General features: G+C 49.0%; 2 protein-coding genes across 3 annotated transcripts in view; one reads left to right on the top strand and one right to left on the bottom strand.

Moving 5' to 3' along the window:
- The window catches only part of RNF165 (ring finger protein 165), a 121136-nt gene extending 109803 nt beyond the window's left edge, over window positions 1-11333 (top strand). The window contains exons 6-8 of the mRNA XM_021092574.1: window positions 130-225; window positions 4421-4527; window positions 5025-11333. Of these exons, the coding sequence (XP_020948233.1) occupies window positions 130-225; window positions 4421-4527; window positions 5025-5142 (321 nt within the window). The 3' untranslated portion in view covers window positions 5143-11333. The remainder of the gene's footprint in view (window positions 1-129; window positions 226-4420; window positions 4528-5024) is intronic.
- Window positions 19562-26278, bottom strand: part of LOXHD1 (lipoxygenase homology domains 1) — a 206284-nt gene continuing 199567 nt past the window's right edge. The window contains exons 39-40 of one of the 2 annotated variants that reach the window (XM_021092583.1): window positions 23856-24014; window positions 19562-20684 (exon numbers count right to left, since the gene is read on the bottom strand). In XM_021092583.1, coding sequence (XP_020948242.1) covers window positions 20204-20684; window positions 23856-24014 — 640 coding nt within the window. In that variant the 3' untranslated portion in view covers window positions 19562-20203. The remainder of the gene's footprint in view (window positions 20685-23855; window positions 24015-26278) is intronic. The other variant, XM_021092585.1, reaches the window with a different exon arrangement.

Consider the following 26278-nt stretch of genomic DNA (forward strand, 5'->3'; position numbering starts at 1 on the left):
CATAGCTCAAAACCATGCCAGATCCTTAACACACTGAGTGAGGCCAGGGATGGAACCTGCATCCTCATGGATCCTAGTCGGATTTGTTACTGCTGAGCCACAATGGGAACTCTTGTTTTCCCTTTGCAGGAGCTGCTGCAGCTTGAGGACAGGTTGGGAAATGTGACTCGGGGAGCTGTACAGAACACCATTGAAAGGTTCACCTTCCCCCACAAGTACAAGAAGGTGAGTCACCGGGCAGGTCATCCTATGTGGTTGTGGGGTGGATGGTCTAGTTGATCTAAGCCTGGTTTTCCACAGAGGGTACAGTCTAAAATCTAGAAACACTTGCTCTAGTTAGATGCTCTGAGGCTCTGCTACCAGGGTCTTCTCCCTTGTCTCTGCCAGGTGTTGACCAGGAGAGAAGATGGGAATGCCCTCTGTACAGGAGGGGAGCCGGGTATGTGTGTGTGTGTGTGCATGCATGTGGACTTATGAGTAGGTGCACTGGTGGGTATACAGGTGGATGAATGCTTGGATCTGAATGCAGAGGGCAAAGGGAACACCCGCACTGCAGGCTGAGCTCTGCCTCTGAAAAAGCTTCCAAGTACCATCTTACACATGGACAAATGGGCAACTAAGACTTCAGAGTGTAGTTTCCAGTCCTCAGTAAATGTCAAATTCATCCGGGGTTCTTTGAAAGCCACAGATTCACACCCTCTACCCTAAGCCTGTGGAGGTAGACTCTCCAGGGTTATTGCTCAGGAATCTGGAATAGGATTAGCGCCCAGGTGTCGGAGTTAACATTTTTTTAAACTCAAATAAATAAAAAATTGGGGAGTAACTGAGATGTCTTTGAATAAGTAAATGGATAAACTGTGGTCCATCCATACAATGGAATATTATTCCATGATACAAAAAGTAAGCTATTAAGTCATGAAAAGATGTGATGCAGAAAATATGTACTGAATGCATATTACTAAGTGAAAGAAGCCAGCTTGAAAAGGCTGCATTCTGTATGCTTGCAAATATATGGTATTCTAGAAAAGGTAAGAGTAGACTGTAAAAAGATCCTTTGTGGCCAGGGGCTTTGGGGGAGGGGTAGAAAAATGAACAGGTGATCACAGGAGTTTTTTTTTTTTTTTTTTTTTTTAAGGGCTGCACCTGCAGCATATGGAAATTCCCAGGCTAGGGGTCAAATCGGAGCCATAGCTGCCAGCCTATGCCACAGCCACAGCAATGCCAGATCTGGGCCACATCTGTGACCTACACCACAGCTCATGGCAACGCCAGATCCTTAACCCATTGAGTGAGGTCAGGGATTGAACCTGTGTTCTCATGGATCTTAGTAGGGCAGCTAAGCTCTGACTCAATCCCTAGCCTGGGAATTTCCATGTACTGAATGTGCAGTCCTAAAAAGCAAAAATAAAATAAAATAAAAAATTACAAAAATATTCATACTGGTATGATTGCCTTAAAAACAAACAAACAAACAAACAAACAAAAAAACAAAACCCCAAAACTAGCCCTTCTGATTCCAACACCTAAAGCTGAGCCATGAAGGGAACTCCCTCACAGGGGGTTTTTAAGGCAGTGAAACTACTTTGCATGCTACTGTAATGGTGGACACGTGACATTGTGCATTTGTCAAAACCCTTAGAGCTGTACAGCATAAGAACGAACCCTAATGTAAATTAATGGACTTTATTAATAATGTTATATCATTCTTGGTTCATCAGTGGTAAAAAAATGTACCGCACTAATGTGAGATGTTAATAATAGGGCAAACAGTGTGTGTTTTGAGAGGGGAAGGGAGTGAGCACACTGTACAGAAAATTTCTGCTTAGTTTTCATATAAAATAAAACTTCTCTATGAAATAAATTCTGCTATGAAAACAAAGAATAAATACTTTTTAAAAGTTAAGAATTAAAAGCTTGGAGTTTCTGTCGTGGCTCAGCGGAAATGAATCCAACTAGGAACCATGAAGTTGCAGGTTCTATCCCTGGCCCTGCTCAGTGGGTTAAAGATCCAGCATTGCCATGAGCTGGTGTAGGTCGAAGACGCAGCTTAGATCTGGTGTTGCTGTGGCTCTGGTGTTGGCTGGCTGCAACAGCTCGGATGAGACCCCTAGCCTGGGAACCTCCATATGAGGCCTTAGGCTGCAGGAGTTGTGAGCTTTAGGTATTGGAATCAGAAGGAATAGTTTTTTTTGTTTTTTGTTTTTTTATTAAGGCAATCATACCAGGACAAACATTTTTTTTAATTTTTAATTTTATTTTCTTTTTGCTTTTTAGGACTGCCCATTTGGCACATGGAAGTCCCCAGGCTAGGGGTTGAGTCAGAGCTACAGCTGTCAGCCTACACCACAGCCACAGCAACGCCAGATCCAAGCTGTGTCTGACCTACACCACAGCTCATGACCATGTTGCATCCTTAAACCACTGAGCGGGGCCAGGGATCAAACCCACATCCTCGTGGATTCAAATCGGGTTCATTACTGCTGAGCCACAGTGGGAACTCTCAGAAGGGCTAGTTTTGAATTTTGGTTTCACTACTGTTTGGGGGCTGCTTTAACAAAATACCATCTACTCAGCTTAAACAGACATTTATTTCTGACTGTCTTGAAAGCTGGCAGATTTAGCTCTTGGTGGGGGCTCTTTTCCTGGCTGGTGGATGGCTGGCTTCTTGTGTGTCCTCACATGGCCCAGAGGGGGGACCCACCTTCCCAATCTCATCCGAACCTGATTGCCTCCTAGAGGTCCCATCTCTATCACATTGGGGTAGGGGTGGTTAGGGCCTCAGCATATGAATTTGATGGTTGAGGGATGGGACACACAAACATTCAGTCTGTAACCACCTCTTGTCGCTGTGTGACTGTGGATAACTTACTTGGCTTTCCTGGTCCCTTCTCTGCCCATTTTACCTTTTTTTTTTTTAATTAATGGCTTTTTAAAAGTTGAAGTATAGTTGATTTATAATGTTTTGTTAGTTTCTGGTGTGCAGTGAAACTGGTGCCCATCTTAAAGGAACTTTTTGGACAGGAAGAGAGAGCCAACAACATAAAATCAGTGTGGTACAAATTCCTGGAGGTACTATCCAGTTGAGGAATACTGCTTTCAGCTAGTAAGGAATGAATAAGTGAATAGACATGAGTTGAGCGAAAGAGAGGGGAAGGAAGAAAGGAAGGAAAGGAATAAGAGAGGGAGGGAGAGGGGGATGGAGGGAGAATGGATGGATGGGCGAATGGACGGATGAAGCATGCTGAACCTGAAAGTGGTAAGAAAAGTCTGGAGACTAGGATCTAGGTTGGAAAGGACATAAGGAGGAGTGGACAGTATGAGGGGACTAGGAAGAGGGAAGCTGTTTATACACAAGCCATAGTTTTGTAAAGGATTGACTGCTCAGAGTACCCAAGTCCTTTTTTTTTTTTCCTTTGCTTTTTTTAGGCCTGCACCCACTGCATATAGAGGTTCCCAGGCTAGGGGTTGAATCAGAGCTACACCTGCTGGCCTTCGCCAGAGCCACAGCAACGCCAGATCTGAGCCATGTCTGTGACCTACACCACAGCTCACACCAACAGCGGATCCTTAACCCACTGAGCAAGGCCAGGGATCAAACCCGCAACCTCATGGTTCCTAGTTGGATTTGTTTCTACTGCGCCACAACGGGAACTCATAGACTTCTACTTTTGATTAACCCTCGCTTAACTAGAAAATACCCATCCAGGTAGTTTTTAAATTAAATAAAGTCAAATTAATAACTTAGGACTTACATTATCTATATATTGGCTATTTTAAATGATAAAATCTGAGCAAAAGAGGTATGAAGTCCCATTTTGAATAAAGACATGAGACAGAACAGAAGCAAAACTTAAAAAAACACTGTAAATTAAAGCCATAAATACTAAATAAGATAACCATCAAATGAGTCATACTAATTACAGTATTTTTAAATCGCATTTACTATTATCAGCTTCTACTAATATGTTATGATAAATATGTGTATATGTATATACTATTATATATTTATATATATATGTATAATATATATAATAGAAATTTCCCTCATGGTTCCTAGTCAGGTTCATTAACCACTGAGCCATGCCGGGAACTCCATGGGTACCCAAGTCGTTTCTAAAGTCTACACACCTAGAACAGTATAAAGTGAATGCCTGGGACATAGATTGCCCAGAGCAACAAAAATAAAGTGCACTTGGCTTCTTCCTCACTTGGCTTTAGCCCTCCGCATCCTGCAGCAAGGGGGAGGGAAGTGGGGGGGAGGCAGGAAGTAGGGTCTGGGAAGTGCACACAATTCTGGGTGTTGCTTAAGAACTTTGAAAGTGACTGACTCAGAGGGAAAGGAGGCTGAAAGGGAAGGGAGAGGCTGTGGACGAAAGACTATGGCCACCACAGAACAAATGCTCCTGTCTGCCTCTCACAGCGAAGACCCCAGGATGGCAAGGGCAAGAAGGAGGAGGGGGAGGAGTCAGACACGGATGAGAAATGCACAATCTGTCTGTCTCTGCTGGAAGATGGAGAAGATGTGAGGTAGGAGCTCCCCTTTTGAGTCCCTTCGCCTTCCTTTGTGGGATTGGTGATCAGTCCTGCGCCGTGAGTCTCTTGTGCTTCCTTGTGTCCTGTGTGAAGGAGGGTGCCAGGGATGCACTGTGTGCTTGGTTGTCCTTTAGGATGGTGGGGTGTGGAATATTCTAGATGTGTGGTGCCCAAGGTGTAGACTCCTGGACACAAAGCTTAAGACAAAAGGGTGCTGTTTGGCCTGAATGGATCTAAGACAGAGTCCTGGCTTCACTTCAGGCTGATCTGGAGGATCAGGAGGCGGGCACCTGGGGGCTATCCCTCTGGTCATGAATTCCCATCCCAGCTACAGCCTTGCTCTATGGCAGGGCCCCCAAGACTCCTCTCTGGCCAGTCCCCCAGTGGTCCTGGGTATGAGTCTCCCGGTGCCCCCAGTAGCCAGTGTCCATCAGCTCCAGGCATAGCCCAGGGCCCCCTTCCCCTTGACCTGGATTCTCCCTTTCTTCCAGGCGCCTACCCTGTATGCATCTCTTTCACCAACTCTGTGTGGACCAGTGGCTCGCCATGAGCAAGAAATGCCCCATCTGCCGAGTGGACATTGAGACACAACTGGGAGCCGACAGCTGAGGGAGGAATTAGCCCAGTGGACGCCCCATTTTCCTTCACCAGGTCCCCTCACGGCCATAGCCCTTGCAGCCAAACTTTGCCTTCTGAGCCATTTGATGTAGAGGAAAAGCCTGCAAGCACATTTTGTGGAAAGAGGAGCTGGTGGTAATCGGGTTGGAGGAGAGGTGGGGGTGGGGGAGGGCCCACCCATCCAGAGTGGTGACCACCCTGCCTGCTGTGCGGGAGGGAGGAGCTGGTGCCCGGAGCAGGGAGGGAGGGGGGCCCATGCTGCTGAGACTCTCCACGTGATCCTGCAGGTCTAGCTGATAGCCCGGCCCCTCAATCCTGTCCTTTGAAGGATTGTATATATACCTCTCGACCACGTAGAAACCATGTAGGGGTCTCTAGCTATTTCTGTGGATGGCAGCCAGAGCATGTTAGCTTCAGAAAAATGTCGTGTGTGGTGCTCTAGTCATCTGTGGTGGACATGTCGCTATTACCGAATCCGCACCAAATATTTCTCATTGAGTTTCTTGTTTTGGTGCCTGACCGAACCAACCAACGACAGCCCAAATCTCCCCGTCTTTATGAGAGAAAAAGAAAAAGGACTCAAAGGTGAAAAAAAAAAAAAAAAAAAAAGCCAAATCCTGTTTACGGTGAAAAAGAATGTTTTTTTTTTTCTTTTCACCCCAGGTTGAGAGGCGGGAGGGGGGTTCTCGTTTTTTTTCTTCTTTTTTTTTTTTGGTTTTTGTTGTTTTTTTTTTATTGGCTTTTGTTTTGCTCATGTTTACAGTGCACGGAGCGTGGAAGGGGGCATCTGAGAAAAGGGGGAGGAAGGGGGCTTAGATGCTCCTCTGAGGGGTTCAGCCTGGGTTGGGAAGGCAGCATTTGAGTAGGTGAAGGGGAGAATTTGTCTTGAAGGGGGGCTCCCCAGTTTCAGAGCCCATCTCCTTAGCTCCAGCCATCCTCCCTCCCCTGGTTCCACACTGAACCAGGAGGGCTCAGCCTTGGGCTTAGCCTTGCTTCAGTTCCTTGGAGCCAGGACAGCCCTGCTCATGCCAGCTTCTTCCTTTCGGCTGTGCTCATACCCTGTTACGGAGAGGCAATCTGGCCACTGCCTCCCTAATGCAAAAAATTACCCAGATGCTAACGATAAAGTAACATAGGTGATGGCCACTCGGTCTTGGCCAAAGTGCTCTCAGCTAGCATGTACAGGCTGAGGCTAAACACTTTGAGGAGGACCTTGAGCTCCCTTTGGGATGTCTCAAGCCCTGATGGAGTCCCTCAGAGATAGCCCTAGCCCTGAGACCAGCCTGGCTGGGTGGGGAAGGCTTTGTGTTCCTAGCGTCGAGCTCTCTCTCTGACACTTTGATAACCTTGGGTGAGTCCCTTTCTTTCTCTGTGCCTCAGTGTCCTTCTCACGGTGGGGAGAAACAACAGCCCATCCCCACTTCCACTTCCTCTACCTCACCTAGACCTTGTGAGGATTAAAACACTATCTGCCGGACACATTCTGTGGTCTCTCCTGGGAACCTCCTTGAGGGGTTGGGGGTGGTGGAAGACGAAACCTACAAGTTCTAAGGGACACCGTAGAGCCTGTCTTTTCTGAACCACCCCACGATTTCTCTGCACCTCAAAACGGAGCAGAGAGATGGGAGAACAGCAGAATGGAGACGGGAAAGTCCACCGAATTCCAACCCCAACCCAACTCTCTTTGTCCATTTGTGGAAGACACCAGCTCAGCTGGAATTCTGCTCTCTTCCTTTGCCCCTCCTGCTTGCTCCTCCTCCCTCATTTGCACGGCCCTCAAAGCCTCCCCTTCCCCTTCTTGCCCCAGTCTCAATGCCCTTATGTCAATAAGAGAAAACTAAGGGGGACAGGATACTTGGCACATATAGGGAAAGATTCCGCCAGGTTAAGAAAATTTGTGTCTGCATTGCTGCTACAAAGGGGAAAACCAGAACCAATGGGTAAAAATGATCAGGAGGCAGATTTTGGTTTGAGGTAGAACCTTCCAGCCCACGCATAGCTATCAGGTGGAGGGGTGGCTGCTCAGGACACCTGCAGGCAGAGGGTGGGGGTCACAGCTTCTGGTAGGAAGGTTTCTCAAGGATCTCACTCAGGCCAAGGCCATCTTTACTGAATGCCAGTGCAGGTGCTGGCAGAGACAACAGCAAGAAAGACAGTATTCCTGGCCTCCAGGAGCTTACAGGGTAGTTAGGAAGCCAGGGCAATAGTGCCAACGGGGTGGTGAGTCTGATTCAAGGTTAACAGCAATGAGCACTATACTGTCCATCAAGTGATTCCAGTGTGTAAACAACATCTCCAGGGCTGATGGCTGGAGATCCCATGAGTGGGAAAATACTCATAAGGATTTCAAAGAGAGCTAATTACCAGTAGTCCCAGGAAGCTGGGAACTCTCCCCACCTGGCTTTGACCCAGAGGGAGGCAGGGTGGTCTAGGGAAGCCAGGTCCCTGATAGGTCTCAGTTCTTTGTTCGCTCCCTGGCTGGTTTCAAAGGCCAGCAGATGGGGATCAGTGGGGAGGCCAGAGGGATTGAATCTAGTGTCTGAGTTCCGTTGTCGTTCTCATCTTGGCTCTTCACTGACAAAGTGGCAGAGCTAGAACCTCCCTCCTTCTCTCTGGGCCTCGGTTTCCTCAGCTGCACACAAGGAGTTGGACTGGACGCTTGTTAAACTTCCTTCCAACACTCACATTCTCTGATCCTCCCTAACGTCAACACATTTTTCAAGTCAGGAGAGCCGCATGCCCACGGAGCTGTTGACAAAGACTTGCCTGTGGGCACCAACATCTCCATCATAGGCTGAGTGGGAGGGCTCCCCTCCCCCCAGTTCACTGCAGGCTCCCTGAGTGCCCCAGGCTAACATCAGGCAGTGACTGGGGTGGGGGTTACCCAGAGGGGAGAGATCTACTGACTTTTGGGATAGATCCTGGAGCCTCCCCGCCATTTCTCTGGGGGCCGTCCTACCTTGCAGGTGGGCACCTCCCAGCCCTGGGCTTCCTCTGCCTGCAGTCAGGCCTGATGAGAAGAGAAGAGAGGGGTCTTTGCTTCTCCTCCCTCGAAGCCCCCTCCTGGCATCTTCCTGGAGCCTGGGAAGCGTGGAGAAGAAGCAGGCTTGGGCCTCAGCATCTCACACCCACCACCTCCGGGAGGGGAGACCCCAGGTCGTCCTCTTTTTGCTCAACTCCAGGGACTCAGACCCTTTCTTGACTGAGACGCATGAGTGCCTTCTGGGCCGAGAGCTGCCCCAGGGTTCCAGTTGGGCCTCCAGCCGCAGCCGCAGTCGCAGCGGGTCGCCAGGGACGCCAATCCAAGACACCCAGGCCACCTGGCGCGGCGGGGGCGGGGCCCGGGGCTCCTCCTCCAGCCGGACCCCGCCCAGCCCTCGCCCCCCCAGTCCTTGGCGGGACTCAAGCTCCTCTTCTGCAAATATTTCCAGCCTCCGTGCAAGTATTCTTAACTCTTTACGCCTAATAAACAAGCACAGTTTTTTCAATGGTGAAGAAAAAGCACCAGATTTTTTTTTTTTTTCCTGAAGAAATCCCCCAAGCCCCCCGCCTGCCGGCGGGACAGACACTCCCCGCGCGGGGCTGTAGCAACGTCTGTCAGGTTCCCCCCACCTCGTGTTTCATCTCCTGCGCGCGCGTAGAGCAAATGCTAGAGCGATTTCAGCTGATAGAAAAACAAAAACGAAAAAAAAAAAAACACAAAAAACAAAAAACATGGCACGTTGCTAGTTTACAGGGTTTTGTGAGTTTAAATGCCTTATATTTAACAATCATAATTTATGACTAACTTGTAGATATCGTGGGTTCTTATTTAATTATTTTTATAGTTGTTTTGCATTTTTAATTATAATTTATTTATTTAGAAAGGATACTAATTTTTTTTATTCCTCCTATTACCTCATTTTGGCGTTGTTTCTGGGAGTGGAATGCTTTGCATGCATTGGTACGATGACAAACAACTACGAATACAAAAAAAAAATTTAAATAAAATTCCGCGAACTTTATTTCGTCCAGACTATCAGGGTGTGTGATTGCAAGCTGTCCTACTGTGGTGCTGGCCTCTTTGGGTACATTCCATACGAAATGCAAACCTTTGATTCTGTATGCTGTGATCTAGTGAAAAAACTCCAATATAGTGACTGTATTTAGCACATATATAAATATAATTTGCACTTGTCAGCAGACTGGGGTAAGCCTTTCACTTGCTATCCTTGCCCCTCCCCCCAACCCTCCACCGTGAATCTGTTTTTCCTCCTCCCCATTCCCACAACCTCAGCCCTCCCTGCACCCCCATCTTCCTAGGAAGGTCTGGGGCGCTAGAGGTCACTTGCTCCCCCTGGGCTGCAAACCTCTCTGACTCCAGAATTGGGCCCTTTGGACATTCATTAGCATCAGGGGTATCTGAGAGCCCAAAGCCTGATTTATTTGGGGGGGGTGGGGCATGGCCAGGGGGCAGGGCTTGGGGACGTGGTCAAGAGGCTTGGGTTTTCAGACCAGTTCTACAAACTTCCCTGTGACCTTGAGCAAGTCACTTCACCTCCCTGAGCCTCTGTTTTCTGGGCTGGGGTGAGGAAGGGGAACTGGGCGGGGGTGGGGTGGGTTCCCTAGGGTCCCTCAGACTAGAATAGAATATGACAGAGCCGGTGGAACCCCCCATGCTGGGTGTCTCATCCTTCTAGGAGAGAAGAAAGGGAGAATGGAGTGAAGGTGAGAAAGAGAGGAGATGAAGCAGGGAGCAGAGAATTTATCCAGTGGAGTGGCTCAAAGGAGACCTCTGGAAGAGTCTGTCCTTTCATCTGCAGCACCCTGCAGGGGACAGGGAAGCAAGACAGGTGGACACAGCCCTGGGCAGGGGACATGTGCTTTCACAAGGTTTGAGAGTCATTTGGAGAGTGAGCTGAAATCCGTATCTTGTTAGATGTGGGGATGGGGTTGGCAGAATATAAGCCCCAAACCACGCGTTTGGGATTAGCACCCCCATCCCATTGTCTCTGAGAGCCTTTGTTGTTGAGGCGATGCCCTTGACTGCAGATTGGGATACGGCTTTGGACCCATGTCTCTCCTCCCAGCATCTCTCCTTTACCCTCAGCCATTGCTCCAAGGGGGCTGTGGGCAGGAGGGGTAGCTGAGGAGGACTGGGGTGGGCCTCCAGGCTCACTGCCCCCAGGAGAAGTGGGCGAGGGGGTAGGGGGGTTGGAGAACCAGTAGTTTCAAAGCCTGACACAGCAGTGAGCACAGCCAGGCTGCTTTTGAGCCAAAAGGAGGGAGATGGGTCCCTGTCCCCGGAGCAGCCTCTGAGCAGCTCACACTCTCTCAGCACGTCTGCCTCCTCCCTCCTCGCCTCCTCCCCTTTCTTTCCAGCTCACCCTTCCCTCTGGCCTCTAGACATCACTGCCTTTGCCTGATGGAGAAACCCGCCCTCCACAGGAGCCCCCCTCTCCAGGATGGTGCTGAATGGGGAGGGAGCAGAGGCCCAGGTTAGCCGCACTGCCTGGCTGGGCTTATAAGAGTGGCTGGGTCTTGCCGGGTCCTTAGACCCCACCATTGCTCCGGCTGGACCATGGGTCCTATTCCCTGGACTCCCTGCCTGCTTCCCTCCCGGCTTCCCCTTGGCCCCACTCCGGAGCCAGGCTAACCTGCTTTCTGTGGAGGCAGCCCGTGGAGTTGCCCACTGAGGCACCATAGCCACACTGCCGGGCCTGGCAGACACTGCCCCTCGGCTCCTGGACGGACACACCTTTTGCTGCTCTGTGGGGTCAGAGTGGGAAGTAGTGCCCATTGACCTGGCTGGCCTGCCCCCCACCCCTCCTCACCCCATCTTTCCCTCTCCCAAGCCCCACCCCTGGCCTTGGCCCTGGCTCATTTCTCAGCTCTGGAGCCAGTGACACCAGGCCCTTGAGGGGGTAATTTGGTTGCCCCTGGTAAGTGAAAGGATTATCCTCAGTGTTGATTGTCCTTTTTTGTAAGCCTCCTGCTGTTCTGTTCTGTTGTGCTGTGCAACATTTTGCTACATAGACTATTTTATAGCAGAAAAGCTAGAAGAATATTTATTATGACTATTAAAGCAATAGTGCATCAATGAAAAAGCGGAGACATTAGGAATTGTGTAAATGCTTAGATTCACTTTTGGTGGATTTTTTGTACTTTATTTATAACTAATAAAAATGAACTGCATTGCTAACTACACCTCACTTGGACCGGGTGCTTATTTCTGTGCAGACCCAGGAAACATCCAGAGAAAGCCACTCACACACTTGTGCTCATCCAGGACGCGTGGCCACATCTGTTGTCTCTCTCACACTTCTCCTCCTCCCCTCCCTGTCCTTCACTTGCTTCCCTTCTCCTTCCTTTCCTCCTCCTCATCCCCACTCCTCTCCTTCCCTTCCTCCTCCTTCTCTGTTATCTATTATCTTCTTTCACTTCTTTATCTCTCAAAGAATCTGTTCTAAACACTGAAGCAACCATCTAATGAACCAGTTTCCCACACTCGAGTTCATGGGTTTTCAAGCTGCAAGTTCTCATTTTTGATTGATTTCAAATGCAACTGCTTACGAGGTGCCTCTGTTTCTCTGTAAGAGAGAAGGAGTTTGATTTTTGACAGTTGGTATGGATTTCTTATTCTTTGGTAAGAGCCAAAATCCACTCTTTGCTGTGTCTAGAGTCTCCTCTCAGGAAAGTATAGGTCAGTGAACTGGAAGATGGCTTTCTTTCATAAACTGTGGACAGAACCCCTATTAATGGATGTTTTTTAAAAAAAGTAATAGACTTTAAAACAGTTTTAGGATGACAGACAATTGAGCAGAAAGTGCAGAGAGTAGTTCCCATTGTGGTGTAGTGGAAACGAATCTGACTAGTATCCATGAGGTTGCAGATTTGATCCCTGGCCTCCCTCAGTGGGTTAAGGATCCAGCGTTGCTGTGAGCGGTGGTGTAGGTCGCAGATGTGGCTCAGATCCCGTGTTGCTGTGGCTCTGGCATAGGCTGGCAGCTGCAGCTCCAATTGGACCCCTAGCCTGGGAACCTCCATGTGCTGTGGGTGTGGCCCTAAAAAGACAAAAAGGTATAGAGTTCCCATGTGCTCTTTCACCATCACCCAGTTTCTGCCATGATCCTCATCTTGCCTTGGAGAGGCACCTTTGCTACAGTGGAGGAACCAATACCAATATGTTTGTTAAAGTCCATAGTTTACATTAGGCTAATGAATGGTTAAATCCCTAGTTCTCATTCAGGTGAGATGGTCCAACATACTGTTTATAGTTTTGCACATAGTTCCATCTGTATCTCTTGCCCCAGTAACCGGGGCTCCTTAGTCCTGCTCCCACAACTAGGCAGCCGTGTGGACCTCAGAAGACACTCCCCATGCCTGATTTGGCAACTGTAAGCGTGTGGATCGTACACCAGGCTCCTTCCCTCCAATGTCAACAAGTCTCTTCTTCTAGGCCCTCCTGGCTCTGCTTAATCCTGGCTCTGCTCAGTCTCTGTTGGGGACCAGTTCCTAGTCTCCACCCATCTCCCAGCTCCTATCGCGGCACCCAGGAGGACAAACTTCTCCCAAAACACACAGACTCGGCGCTGAGCAGCCTGTGACTCCTAGTCTGTGTAACCCCCAGGAGGTTCAAGGGTACAGAGTCCGGCTGTGATTGTCAGTCCTCTCCAGGAAGACAGAACCAATAGGAGATCTCATATATATAATGTATTTATACACACATGATATGTATATATATGGTATGTGTATGTATACATATGCGATGTGTATATATATGTGTGTGTGTGTGTATGTGTATATATATACATGGTGACGGAGAACTACTCACATGATTAAGAACTGCTGAAGGATCCCACGATCTGCCTTCTGCAAGCTGGAGACCCTTGGTAAGCCACCAATGGTATAATTTAGTATGAGTCCTGAAGGCCTGAGAGCCACTGGGGAAAATCTCAGGCCAGCCAGGTGTCCAGCTCAAGCCGGCAGATAGGGAGGGGACATATGCTCCCTTCCTCTGCTTTTGGTTCTATTCTGACCCTCCAGGTATGGGATGAGGTCCATCCACACAGGCCAGCTACTTTACTGCTTCCACCGACTCTATTGTTCCCCTCATCTAGAAACATCCTCAGAGATGCACCTAGACATCATGTTTAAGCTGGGTGCCAGGCAAGGTGCACAGAAAGTTAGCCTGCACCCCATCCTCCCCTCATCCCCAGGCCCTGTGTGAGTGTCCCAGCCCCGCTTTCCTCCCTATAGCCTCCCCAGACCTTGGGTACCCCAATGTGACATCCCTGCTTCTTGCCCTCCATTTGTCCCTCCAACTCTCAATTCCCCAGGAAGCAGAAAGTCAGAGCCCTTCCTGGCCAGGCATTGTCCTTTCTGCACCTCCCTTTGCCCTGTGCACATCCTCTGCCCGCAAGCCACACTCCTCCTGAGCTGTTTCCGTCTCAGAGACCCCCCAACCCCCTAATGAGCCACAGTTGAAGTTCTATCGCCCTTATATACATGGAGCTTCCCTTTCACATTTCATTTGAGGAAAACCCCTGCCTTTGGCTTCCTGTGGCATCTGTTAGCTGTGTGACCTTGGGAACGTTACTTACACTTTCTGTGCTTCAGTTTCTCCATCTATAAAATGAGGATAATAAAAGCACAAGCCTCACAGATCTTTCTGAGGATTCAATGAGCTGACCTGTGTAAGGCACTCTCTGGAAAAGAGTCTGCTCTATGAATATCACCTCTGAAGAGGATGGTGATGGTGGGGTTTTTTTGTTTTGCTCATTTGTTTTTGTCTTTTTTAGGGCCACACCTGAAGCACATGGAAGTTCCCAGTCTAGAGGTCGAATCAAAGTTGTAGCTGCAGACCTAAGTCACAGCCACAGCAATACCAGATCCAAGCCACATCTTCTACCTACACCCCAGTTCACAGCAATGCCAGATCCTTAACCCACTGAGCAAGGCCCAGGATCAAACCCACATTCTCATGGATACTAATTGTATTCATTACCAGTGAGCCATGACCAGAACTCTGGTGATGGTGTTTTTTAAAACATCCCCACCTTCCATAGTCTTTCTCCTCTTGTCCTCTTCTCTGTCTCCTTTTCCTAGAGAGTCTCTCAGGCCCCATCAATGTCTACTCATTATCTCTGGCCATTCCAGGCCATGGTCTGTCACCAGTAATCATCTGTCTAGAAGATGGGCTGGTGGCTGAGGCCTCAAAACTAAGAGTCCAGGAATTGCCACTTCATTCAAAGTCTTTTCCACATTCAGCTGGAGATTCTAGAAGAAAAGCCATATTGAAATCTCTAAGCTGGAAGCACAGAATCCATCATTCCTCTAGCTCACTAGCAACACCGCATCCCCCACCATCCTGGTGACACTGCCCAAACTCCCGCTTTTAAAGGTTGGGCTAAAATGTTCTCTCCTCCCTTCAAAATTCATTCACTCAGGTCCATCATGTCAATCCTCCTTTTTCCTAGGCCCTAGAACTCCCCCATTGATGGGCTGAGGTCCCCAACCTGTCCCTGGAAGCACCCTTATCTTGTCCTCGTGCAGGGCATTGGATGCAAGTGGGTGATGCCTGGTGCCACGTTCTGCCAAGGGCTGGGAGTAATGGGGGCAGGGGTCCCTGTTTAGGACAGACACACCACACTGAGGGTCCTCAGGAGGAGGGGGTGCCCGTACTACCGACTTCATCCCATTTGGAGCCCACATAGTTAGCATTCAGAAGGAGTGTTTCTGAATCAGGCTGAATTTACTTACATGAAGATTTTGAAGAAAAGTGTTGTTCAACCCAAGAGCTGGGAAAATAAGATTGAAAGCTTTTGTTTAACCTGCTTAAGAGCAGAAGAGTTTCTTAGACTTTGGTGCAACAGTTCCTGTGTAAATAGCTTGTGCTAATTGCCAATGAGTCATTTTTCTTTAATGTAGACCCTGGGGATATTGCTTTGGAAATACTTTGTTAGTGGTTACTTGCAGCATTGCAATTAAGGTTCTCTCCAAATATCCTTTAATGCAGAGTTGTCTCTAAATCAGATGAGGAAAGATGGCGCTGAGATAAAACCTTGGCACTCAAGACGCCGTCCTCATAAAAAAGAACTTTCTAACAATGTGAGCTGTCAGTTTTGGGGGAAGGTGGGGTGGAGGGTGGTGGTTTGGGAAGGATTCCACAGGTCTGGCAAGGAGCGTGGGAAATGGAACAGAAGTGCAGCCAGAAAGAGACCATTCCTTCTCTTGTTTTCTTCGTCCTGAGCCCTGGTGTGCAGGACAGGTGGCATCCAGCACCACCTGCCATGGCTGCCCTGCCCCTGCCCCAGAAAGCCCGAGGGCACATCAGCAGAAGGGGTCTCAGAGTGAAAAGGGTTCAGGCGGGACCTTTCCAAGAGAGGGGCCTTGTTCACCTTCACCATGGCTCATTGCTGTGTCTCAGCCTTGGAATTAGGACTGTTGAGGTACAGAGCTTGATGGAGGCTTTGTTTTGTTTGTGTGTGTGTGTGAGGTTTTATTTTGTTTTATTTTTTTTGTCCTTTTTAAAAATGTTTGTCTTTTTTTTAGGGACGCACCCGCTACATATGGAAGTTCCCAGGCTAGGGTTCTAACTGGATTTTCAGCTTCTTGCCTATGCCACAGCAACATGGAATCTGAACCACATCTGTGACCTACACCACAGCTCATGGCAATGCCAGATCCTTAACCCGCTGAGCGAGGCCAGGGATCTAGCTAGCATCCTCCTGGTTACTAGCTGGGTTTGTTATTCCTGAGCCATGATGGTAACTCCCTTGGTGGGGGCTTTGGACAGAAGAATATCTTTCTTCTAGGATCATAACAGCGAGGTGACCTGGATGTACCCTTTAAGGAAGCCCCCTTCTTTGGTGGCAGCCCTACTTTTGCACCAGCCTGAGTCCTCGAAGTTGGCAACCTGGAGCTGCCTGCTTGATTCTCCCTAACCCAGCTTTCCTTTCTGCCCAGTCTAGAGGGGATTCCTGTGCCTGCCTGCAAGGACAAGATAGGAATTGAGAGGGTAGAGCCCATCACAGGGGCAGATGCAGTAAGATTTGGGGTGAGCCCTCATGGGGGCAGCAGCAGGTGGGAGCAGGGGACAGCAGGGGGCAGCAGCGGCTCCCCCTTTTTCTCTCTTCCTCCACAATGCCCTGGTAAGTGGGTATCCTGCAGCCTGGAGAGAGGAAGGAGGACTGCAGAGCCCCAGGGAAAGGCAGCGCCCACCCCAAAGCAGCAGAACAGCAGGGATAGGTGGATACTGCCAGAGTTCTGGCCCCTGACTTCCCTCCTCCACCACCCTGCACATCTTCCCCCACACAACCTCCTCCACATAGTGTGAAGCTGTCAGGCAGCCTAGTGCAAGTGCAGCTTTGCCCCTATGGGACCTTGGTGAGGTGGAGGCCTGCTCTGGTCCTCAGTTGCCACCCTATAAAGCAGGGAGGCTGGACTAGCCTGGGGTCTTAGAATGTGGTGGGAGGGAAGCGGGGGACAGTGGCAAGGAGTTTGGAGCACAAGGACAGCACCAGCAGAGGCCCAGCTGTTTGTGCACAGCTGGATACTGAGGATAGTGTTTGTGCACAACTGGATACTGAGCTGTGGGCAATCGGCACAGGTCCCAGGACCTTAGGGAGACAAGCGGGGGAAGGAGCTTCATGGGTGATGAAGTACACCTGCATCAATAGACAGGATAATGGTTTCTATGGGGCTTTCACAGAGTAGTTTCCTCTGATGCTGACAAGTCTTCTGTGAGGAAACAGAGAAGGTAGGACAGGTAAGGGGATGGAAAGCAAGCTGACTCAGGTCATGCGGTGTGTCACCAAGCCAGGTCTGCCCTAGCCCAGTGAGAGTAGGCAATGTTTATTAAGCTCATCAGCAATGGACGATAAGAAGGAGCCTTTCTGGAGTTCCTATTGTAGCTCAGCATAATGAGCCCGACTAGGAACCATGAGGACGCAGGTTGGATCCCTGGCCTCACTCAGTGGGTTAAGAATCCGGCATTGCCATGAGCTGCAGTGTAGGTCGCAGAGGTGGCTTGGATCTGGCGTTGCTGTGGCTGTGGCGTAGGCCAGCAGCTGCAGCTCTGATTCAACCCCTAGCCTGGGAACTTCCATATGCTGCAGGTGCGGCCCTAAAAAGACCAAAAACAAAAGGCTTTCTTGGGCTCATCTTAGAGAGAAGTCCCAATCTTGGCTGGATCAACAAGACAGTAAAATAGATGCTGCCGGGATTTCCCTCATGACTTGGTGGTTAAGGACTCAGCATTGTCACTTCTGTGGCTCGGATTTGATCCCTGGCTGGGAACTTCTGCATGTGAAAAACATTAATAGGTGCTACATTCCACAGGGAGACCAGGTAGCATTTGCCAGAAGACATGGCAGAAAAGAATTTTGAGTTGACCATCCTCAAGACCATAACTGGAGGACCAGATATGATGGAGGATAGAGAACCTGAGAAGTGGGATGTGGATATGAGGGTAGGACATCAGAAAGAACTGGGGTAGGGGGCTCTGGGAGTACCCTTTCATTCCTTCCTTTTGACTGTCCTTTTGCCCACGGCTAGTGATTGGGGTTTCAATGGGGCTATTTGGACAGGGGGATGTGTCCACCTCAGCAAAATCATGGGGATAAGGAATGGGCTGGCTGTCTGCTGATGGCAGAGAAAAGTGGCCTGGATGCCCAGAATTTGTCAGAGCAAAGGACACCAGAGGCCCTCCTAGTGGGTATCCTAGATGATAAACAAGAGAACAGGGTGGGTGGGAGGGGCCCAAGATAGAACCAACCCACACAAATGCTCATGGGCTCCAAACAACCCTCAGCCCAGAAAGGACACTGACCACAATAGTGCCCCCAACAGGAAGCTGACCCCTCATCTCTTCTCTCTCCTCCAAGGGGTTGGAAAATGGGGTGAGTAGAGGGATGAGCAGCAGTAAAAGTACAAGGTGAGGACAAGAGGTAAGACTGACCTCATACTCTTACACACATACAGTCACACACACACAAACACACACACACTTACCCTTCCCTCACTTTGGTTCCCACCTGTGATAGGACTGAGCTGGGGGATGGGAGAAGTCTTGATTCTACACAAGATGTTTTGGCCTTTGTAAGGGAGTAGAACTTTTCTTTTTATTATTTTAAAGCCTATTTTATTTATTTATTTATTTTGTCTTTTTAGGGCCCCACCTGCTGCATATGGAAGTTTCCAGGCTAGGGGTCAAATCAGAGCTGCAGCTGCCAGCCTACACCACAGCCACAGCAACGAGGGATCCAAGCCACGTCTGTGACCTACACTGCAGCTCATGGCAATGCTGGATCCTTAACCCACTGGGATCTACAGGGATCAAACCCGTGTCCTCATGGATACTAGTCACGTTCGTTCCCACTGAGCCACAAAGGGAACTCCCGGGAGTGGAACATTTAAATAATAGAAATGACATGGACTCTGTGACTTTAAAGTGGCTGTTGGCTGTTTTATTACATATGAGAATCCAGAAGCGTTATGAGGTTGCCTTAATTTTCAACCAGGCACAAGGGAAGAACCGGTTCTAGAAAAAGATACGAATAAAGCTGTTTGATGATTCCTTCTCTCCTCCCCCGACCCCAGACCCCTTGAGTCTGGTTTGTTCAGTAGGATGGACATACCCTTCAGTGAAGGTGCTAAATTAACTGTCTGCATTTTATCTCAGTCCACATAATAACCTACAAGGCTGGTGTTGTCATTCTTCCTATTGGACAGATGAGGAAACTGAGGCCATGAGATGAGATAATATACCCAAGCTCTGTCAGTGAGGGAAAGGCAGAGCTGGGACCCAAGCGCAGTCAGGCTGCCTCTCGGTTTGCGCTTCCTGCCTTGGCTTCTCTCCAAGGGTCTCTGAGTGCTCAGAGCCATGAAGCCTTACCAAGTTTACACCAGTCTGTGCTAGAAGGCTCAGCAGAAACCCTGGTACTGGGTGCCTCCTACAGGAAGACTTCCAGGCTTGACATACCTTCTCACTGAGTCTTGCTCCAGCCTCTGCAGGAAAATCAGAAGTCGGGTGCTATCTGCTGCACTCTTGCTGTGCAGGGCCCACTCCTTTACGATCTTTGATCAGGGAGTGTTTGTGTGTGTGCGCGTGCGTGTGCATGCGCTAACATACCCATGAATGTGTGGTTCTCCTGCTGCTTCTCCATCAGTGTCATATCCCCCTTGAGGGCAGAGAACACATCTTCATTTTGTTCTCACTGCTTCTCGGCTCTCAATCCACATTGCCCACAGCAAGCCACAGGTGACACGTGCTAAACAACACCAATGCCCTCCTCACCTCCCAGATGGGGTGCAGCAGGGACTAGCTGTTCCAGGCACCTTCTCCTGCCCCTCACCACTGCCCCCCTACCCCCTGCCCCACCACACCCCAACACCTGCTCAGGTCTCTGGGTCTGAACTTTGTTATTTCTGGCTGGGGCAGCTGGCGGGGGGGGGGCACTTGGCAATGTGTTCTTTGTAAAGTGATGGAAAGAATCATGTACCTTTTCACAGACTCCTAAGTTCCCCCCACAGCTGAAACTCTTCCTCTTGATGTTTTTCTCCCTCTGCCACCAGGAGTTATTGAAACTGGGAAAAAGGATGCATTTCTAAGTGAGCAGATGCCAAGATGAGTTCTTTGCCGAGTGTGGTTGGTAATAATTTAATTAGCCCAGCTTTTTTGGGAAAAAAGTGTTAATTAGTTTTTGCTTAAAATACATCATCTTGATGGCCTCTTCTTCCCCACTTCTATCCCCTGGGTGAAGCCCCAATTTCCCATCCATGCCTGGCAGCAAGTCTCAGCCTAGTCACCACTGTTATGGAAAGAGAAAATGCAAAAAGTTATTTTTGTGCAGCCACGAATTATGCACATGTTGGTGGATTCCTGTAGATCCAGGAGGTGTGGGACAGGGCAGGACCACACAGGTGTGTGCCCACAGTGGCCTCTAAAGGGCTATGGATGGAGCCCTGGGGCCCCAGCCCCATCCCAGCTCCAGGAGGCTTTCGAGGATGGACTGAGATGGCAAGTGTGGTTGAGACAAAGTGGTGGGAGAGCGAAGGGGGCCTCTGGCCCTCAGACAGAAGGGAAGAGGTCTCTCCAGGTGAGCCCGTCGCCGCGCTTCTTGTCCAGCCACCTGCCGCAGGTGAAGATGGTGGCCACCCCGGTGCTGGTGTTGGTGACCTCCACCTTGTCCACCAGCCAGCCCGAGCAGTATCCACTGCTATCGTGCTCCAGCCGCACCTTGCGCAGCTCGCCCAGCTCCAGCGTCTCCAGGAAGAAGCGGTCGGTGCTGCCCCGCTCAAATAGGTTGCGCATCTTCTGCTTCAGCTCCCGCTTGCCCGTGTCACCATTGGCCCCAAAGATGGTCACAAAGACGTTGGCGTCGGTGCCCGCCCCCGGCTCATAGCCCGTCGTCACAATGACCTCGTACTTGACTGGTACCAGGCTTTGGACCTTGCTGGCAAAGCTCTCTGTCGTCTTGGTGACCTCGAAAACCTTGAAGTACTTCCGCTTCCTCTTGAGGGGGATGAGGCAGTCGCAGTTAAAGAAGTACCTGGGTGGAAGAGGGCAGGACGGGGGGCGGAGCTTAGTGTGCAGCAGCCAAGCCCCACCCCCTCCCCCAGGACCCTGGTGCTCTGAAAGTGATTCCTCCCCCAGGTGACCGGATATTAGGATAGGAAACATCTGCATTAAAATATGAGGATGGGTCTCGTTTATGTGGAAATCGATAGTGAGTGACATCTCTTTTTAGTTGCTCCTTGATTGTCCTTTTATTTTCCCCTCACACTCCATATCCATGCACTGGCAACTCCCATTGATCCCATCTTTAAAACAGACCCAGAGTCAGCCCTCCTTAAAAAAGTACACACTACCTCACCATCTGCCCTGCTGTCTCTCTGGTCCAGTCAACACCGGCCTCTACCTGAAATGTGTCAGCCTCCTAAGTGATCTCCCTGCTTCTTGATACCTACCGTGACTTCTCTTCACAGCATCCAAGTGATCCTGTGGAGATGTTAGCCCAAGAATGTCATTCTTCCACTCAGACCCCTCCACTGGCCTCCCACAATAAATAAAAATCACCATCTTACAAAGGCCTGCAAGACCTCTCACATGATCTGACCTTCCTCCCAGAATTTGCCTTTCTGACCCGTTACCTGCCCTGCTCTAAGCTCACTCCATGGCAAATAGGCTGATCCTCCTGCTTTTTCAAAGTGACTGATGAATGTTTTTACCTGGTTATCACCTGCAGAGGAGCAATGGGATCCAGAATGACAATCCCAGGCAAAGCCAAGAAGAAATGTGATTAGAAAATGTATGCTCCCAAATCCCTTGCACTTGGCTGACTTTATGAGTGTGTGTGTCCCCCCCCCCCCACACACACATGCATGTGCTCATGGACAACACAGTACAAAGGGGTAAGAGAAAGTCCTCTTCTGAAAAAACTTCTACCAGCAGAAGCAAGTCCAAGGCCAAGAGAAATGGTCTTGGACCAAAAAGTCCCTTTTCTACCCCCACTCCCAATGTTAGCTTTTGGTAATGACATTGAGTCCGATGAATACCAAGGAAGAAGTCAGAGGACCTGGTGGGAACACACTACATAAGGCACAAAGGGGTCTGGGTCTACCCTGGCCCTGCCACCTACCACCTGTGTAACCTTGGGCAAGTCACATCCCCACTGACCTTGATTTTTCCCACAGGCAATGCTAGAAGTTTGGACTGAACAACTGCTCTGTTTTTTTCCCCCATCCAAACTGCTAATATTTTCACAGCTTTGAAAATATTCCTGGCACTGGCTAATGACTTCAGGAATGCCACCTTAAAAAGGTGTGCCCAGTGGTACAAAATCAATGGTTAGTTGAAAATCCATGGCAGCAAAAAGAATTTATTTGGTTTCCGCATGCTCACTACATGCCTTGATTTTGCATTCCTGCATCTCATTGACTCCCATGACAACCCTGAGTTGTAGACTTCATCCTCCCATTTCACAGAGAGAGAAACAAAGGCTTGGAGAAGGGAAGTCGCTTCCCAAGGTGACCCAGAGCTGGGGCCCAGAACCAGCCTGCCTGGCCACCTGAAGAACAGCCATTCAAAGACACTTCACAGGAAATCCTTATTCCATCTTGAGAGCTCTCTTCCCCCAACTTATCACTTGATAAACTTGGATTGTTACTTACCACATTTTCTTAGAGGCAACATAATTGCATTCTTTGCTTAAACATTTACTTAAAATGTATGTCTTTATGCAAATGCTCACTAATATACATAATTCTATATAAATACACAAGTCATGGGATCATAGGCATGTTTTTCTAAATGCACTTTTTCCCTTTCCTTTTTGCTTGGCTCTATCTCCTTTACTCCCTCTTTTCCCCTTCTGCATCCTGCCCTCACCTCAAATAACCCAGGTACCAGTTGTGGATGATGCAACGTGCCTCCATTTCACCCAACCCTGCACAGACCCCCAGAGACACAGACACATGTGGGATGCCAATGTTCCCTTTACAAAATGGCATTGCATAATACATGCTTTCCCATATCTCACTTTTCTCACTTTTCTACCTCAACAATACTTCCTTGGAATTGCCCCAAGTCTTCTGGTACATATTTCATTGTTTTATTTTTTTGTTTGTTTTTTATTTATTTATTTATTTATTTTGTCCTTTGTCTATTGAGGGTCGCACCTGTGGCATATGGAGGTTCCTAGGCTAGGGGTCTAATCAGAGCTATAGCTGCCAGCCTAAGCCAGAGCCACAGCAACGCCAGATCCGAGCAGTGTCTGTGACCAACACCACAGCTCATGACAATGCCAGATCTTCAACCCACTGAGTGAGGCCAGGGATCGAAGCTGCAACCTCATGGTTCCTAGTTGGATTCGTTTCTGCTGCACCACCACGGGAACTCTGGTGCAATTCTTGTGAAAGGCCTTGCCAGGAGCAGAGCCAGCCCAGAGTGGGCATGAAGGGGCTTGGAAGGGGCCAGCAGCAGTTCTGGGGGAGTCCCAGCAGTGTCACTTGCTCCTGGGGTCCACCCTCCCCCATGAACACACTGCCCTTGGCTTCCCCTTCCTTCTCTTCTGGCTTCTTCTCAGGGTCTTTCCTGCCTTCCAGAGCCTCAGGGCTCTTTCTGGCTTCCAACATGGTTACCAAGTGGTTTTAATTAGAAAAACTGATGGCTGTGAACTGTTACCCAGGTAACTAAAACCCTTAATCCTCCAGAAATGCCCGAGTCCCCAGAAGGCCCTGGTGGAGGAAATGCAAAGCTCCTTATTGGGGGCCTTCTTGCCTGTGGGCCATGGGATTATGGCTGGTCTCAGGCCCCTACTCTGCCCACACGTGCGGTGGGCTTTCACTCTGACTGTGGAGCAGCAGGCTTCAAAGCTGTATTTCTTTGTCCTTATACAGTGATGGGAGGGGAAAGGAAGGAATGCCTCAGCTGCCTGGCATCATCTGACGGGTTCAGCGTCCTTCCAAAGAAGCCTGGATTTTTAAAAGGCGGGAGCACCCAAGATCATCTGGTCTACCACCTTGCCTCTGGTTCAGAAAGCTTGAGAACCAGTGCAACCGCCTCTTCCCTTCCTGCCTCCTATGCCTCCTGAGTGCTGTGACTTCAGCCTTTAGGGGACATCTCCCTGGACCACCCCTCTCCCACTATCTTGCTGGTGGTCTGGCCCCTTCAATTATGAGGGCGGGCCTTTCCTGGGGATAGGGGTGGGGCCCAGACATACACGTTGCCGTACTCCATCTCGGTGATGGTGATGGTCTTGACATGCCAGACCAGCTCTCTCTTGGGGATGAATCGGTCCTCCCTGGCGAGGTGGCCCACGCAGAGGGAGGCAATGTCCCCGAGGTAGATGCTGTCAAACTCAAATGTGTCTGTGGTCCCCCTGCAAGACACAAAAGTATGACCAGTGAGAGCCGCCTGTGCCCACTGAAGGAAGTAAGCATTTATTGAGTGCCTACTGTATTCTAAGCACTGGTCTGAGGACTAGGGATAGAATGGCAAGCAAGACCTGAGGTCAGGCCTCCATTGATCGAGGGATTCAGTCCAGTTTTGGATCAAGACAATCACAACCAGAAATTCCCGTTTGGCTCAGAGGTAAAGAACCTGATGGTAAAATATTCATGAGGAGGCAGGCTTGATCCCTGGCCTCACTCAATGGGTTAAGGATCTGGTGTTGCTGTGAGCTATGGTGTAGGTCACAGATGCAGCTTGGATCTGGTGTTGCTGTGACTGTGGCATAGGCTGGCGGCTACAGCTCCTATTCAACCCTTAGCCTTATAGGTTTCCAACCTCCATATGCTGCAGGTGTAGCCCTAAAAAGCAAAAGAAAAAGAAAAGAATCAAGGTGGAATATTACTCAGCCATAAAAAACCATGGACAAAGATATTATCACACCAAATGAAGTAAGTCAGACAAAGACAAATATCATATGAGATCACTAATATATGGAATCTAATAGAAATGATACAGTAGAACTTATAAAACAGAAACAGACTTAAAGATTTCAAAACCAAATTTATGGTTACCAAAGGGGAAATGAGGAGGGATATATTAGGAGGTTGAGATTGACATATACACACTACTATATATAAAACAGATGAATAACAAGGACCTACTGCATAGCACAGTAAATTTACTCAATACTGTGTAATAACCTATATGGGAAAAGAATCTGAAAAGGAATGGTATATTTGTATGTATAACTGATTTACTTTGCTGTATGCCTGAAATTAACATATCTTTGTAAGTCAACTATATTCCAATAATTGTTTTTTTTTTTTTAAGTAGCGGGGTGGGGCCATCTGCAGTGGTAAGTCAGCACGGACCATCCCACACAGAGGGAGTTTGAACAGAAGGTACAGTGGATGGGAGGGGGAGACGCTGTGTAAGCAGTTGTGATGGGAGCGGGGATGCAGTGGCACCTGAGTGGTTCAGAGGCGGTGCCAATGTACAGGAGGAGGTGAGATTCTCAGGCTTTGGCTGGCCAAGGGTGCTGAGCAGAGGCACCGCTCCTTGAGACCCAGTTTTGGTTTTCTTATGAAGCGTCTTAAAGGCTCTCTCTGCCCTCCCTCGTTTTAACTAGAATAGAATTCTCTGCTGACTTACATGATCCTTTTTCGTGTTTATGGGTAAATATCTTCCTTTTCAGTTCAACTGTGAGCTACTCATCTGCATGGACTCGGGATAACATCATTGTAGTTCCTGGCCTTGTAGAGGGCTTGCTTTAATTAATTGATTGATTTTTTTGTGGTAGTTTGTGTGTGTGTGTGTCTTTAGGGCTACGACTGTGGCATATGGAAGTTTCCAGGCTAGGGGTGGACTTGGAGCTGCAGCTGCTGGCCTAAGCCACAGCCATAGCCATAGCAATGTGAGATCCAAGCCTGGTCTGCAACCTACACCACAGCTCACCAACTCATGGCAACACCAGATCCTCAACCCATGGAGTGAGGACAAGGATTGAACCCCTGTCCTCATGGATGCTAGTCGGATTCGTTACCACTGAGCCACAAACAACGGGAATTCCTTGTGGTCGTTTTCCATTAACTTCTTAAAAATTGAAACACATTCAACATACACCATTGTATAAATTTAAGATATACAACGTGTTGGTTTGAAACAGTTCTGTGTTATTCCATGATTGCCATTGCAGTGGTAATTAGCACTTCCATCATATTAAATAATTATCCTTTCTTTCTAGTAGTTGGCATAATTAGGTTCTAGGCTCTTGAAGAGGGCTCTCTTTTATTTTATTTTATTTTAATTTTTTTTGGTCTTTTATCTTTTTAGGGCCGCACGTGCGGCATATGGAGGTTCCCAGACTAGGGGTCTAATCGGAGCTATAGCTGTCGGCCTACACCACAGCCACAGCAATGCCAGATCCAAGCGGTGTCTGTGACCTACACCACAGCTCATGGCAATGCCGGATCCTTAACCCACTGAGCGAGGCCAGGGATCAAACCCTCAACCTTATGGTTCCTAGTTTGATTCGTTTCGGCTGCGCCAAGACGGGAACTCCAGGGTTCTCTTTTAAATGACAGTCCCCTCCCTTTCCTTTTCTAAATCTCCTGGTTTCATCCTTAGGAGCGAGAATGGGGTTGGTACACAGTGGGTTCTCAACAAGTTCTTGCTCATTAGGCCCATCTGTAT

The sequence above is a fragment of the Sus scrofa genome, chromosome 1 (genome assembly GCF_000003025.6).
Source record: "Sus scrofa isolate TJ Tabasco breed Duroc chromosome 1, Sscrofa11.1, whole genome shotgun sequence".
Classification (NCBI taxonomy): Eukaryota; Metazoa; Chordata; class Mammalia; order Artiodactyla; family Suidae; genus Sus; species Sus scrofa.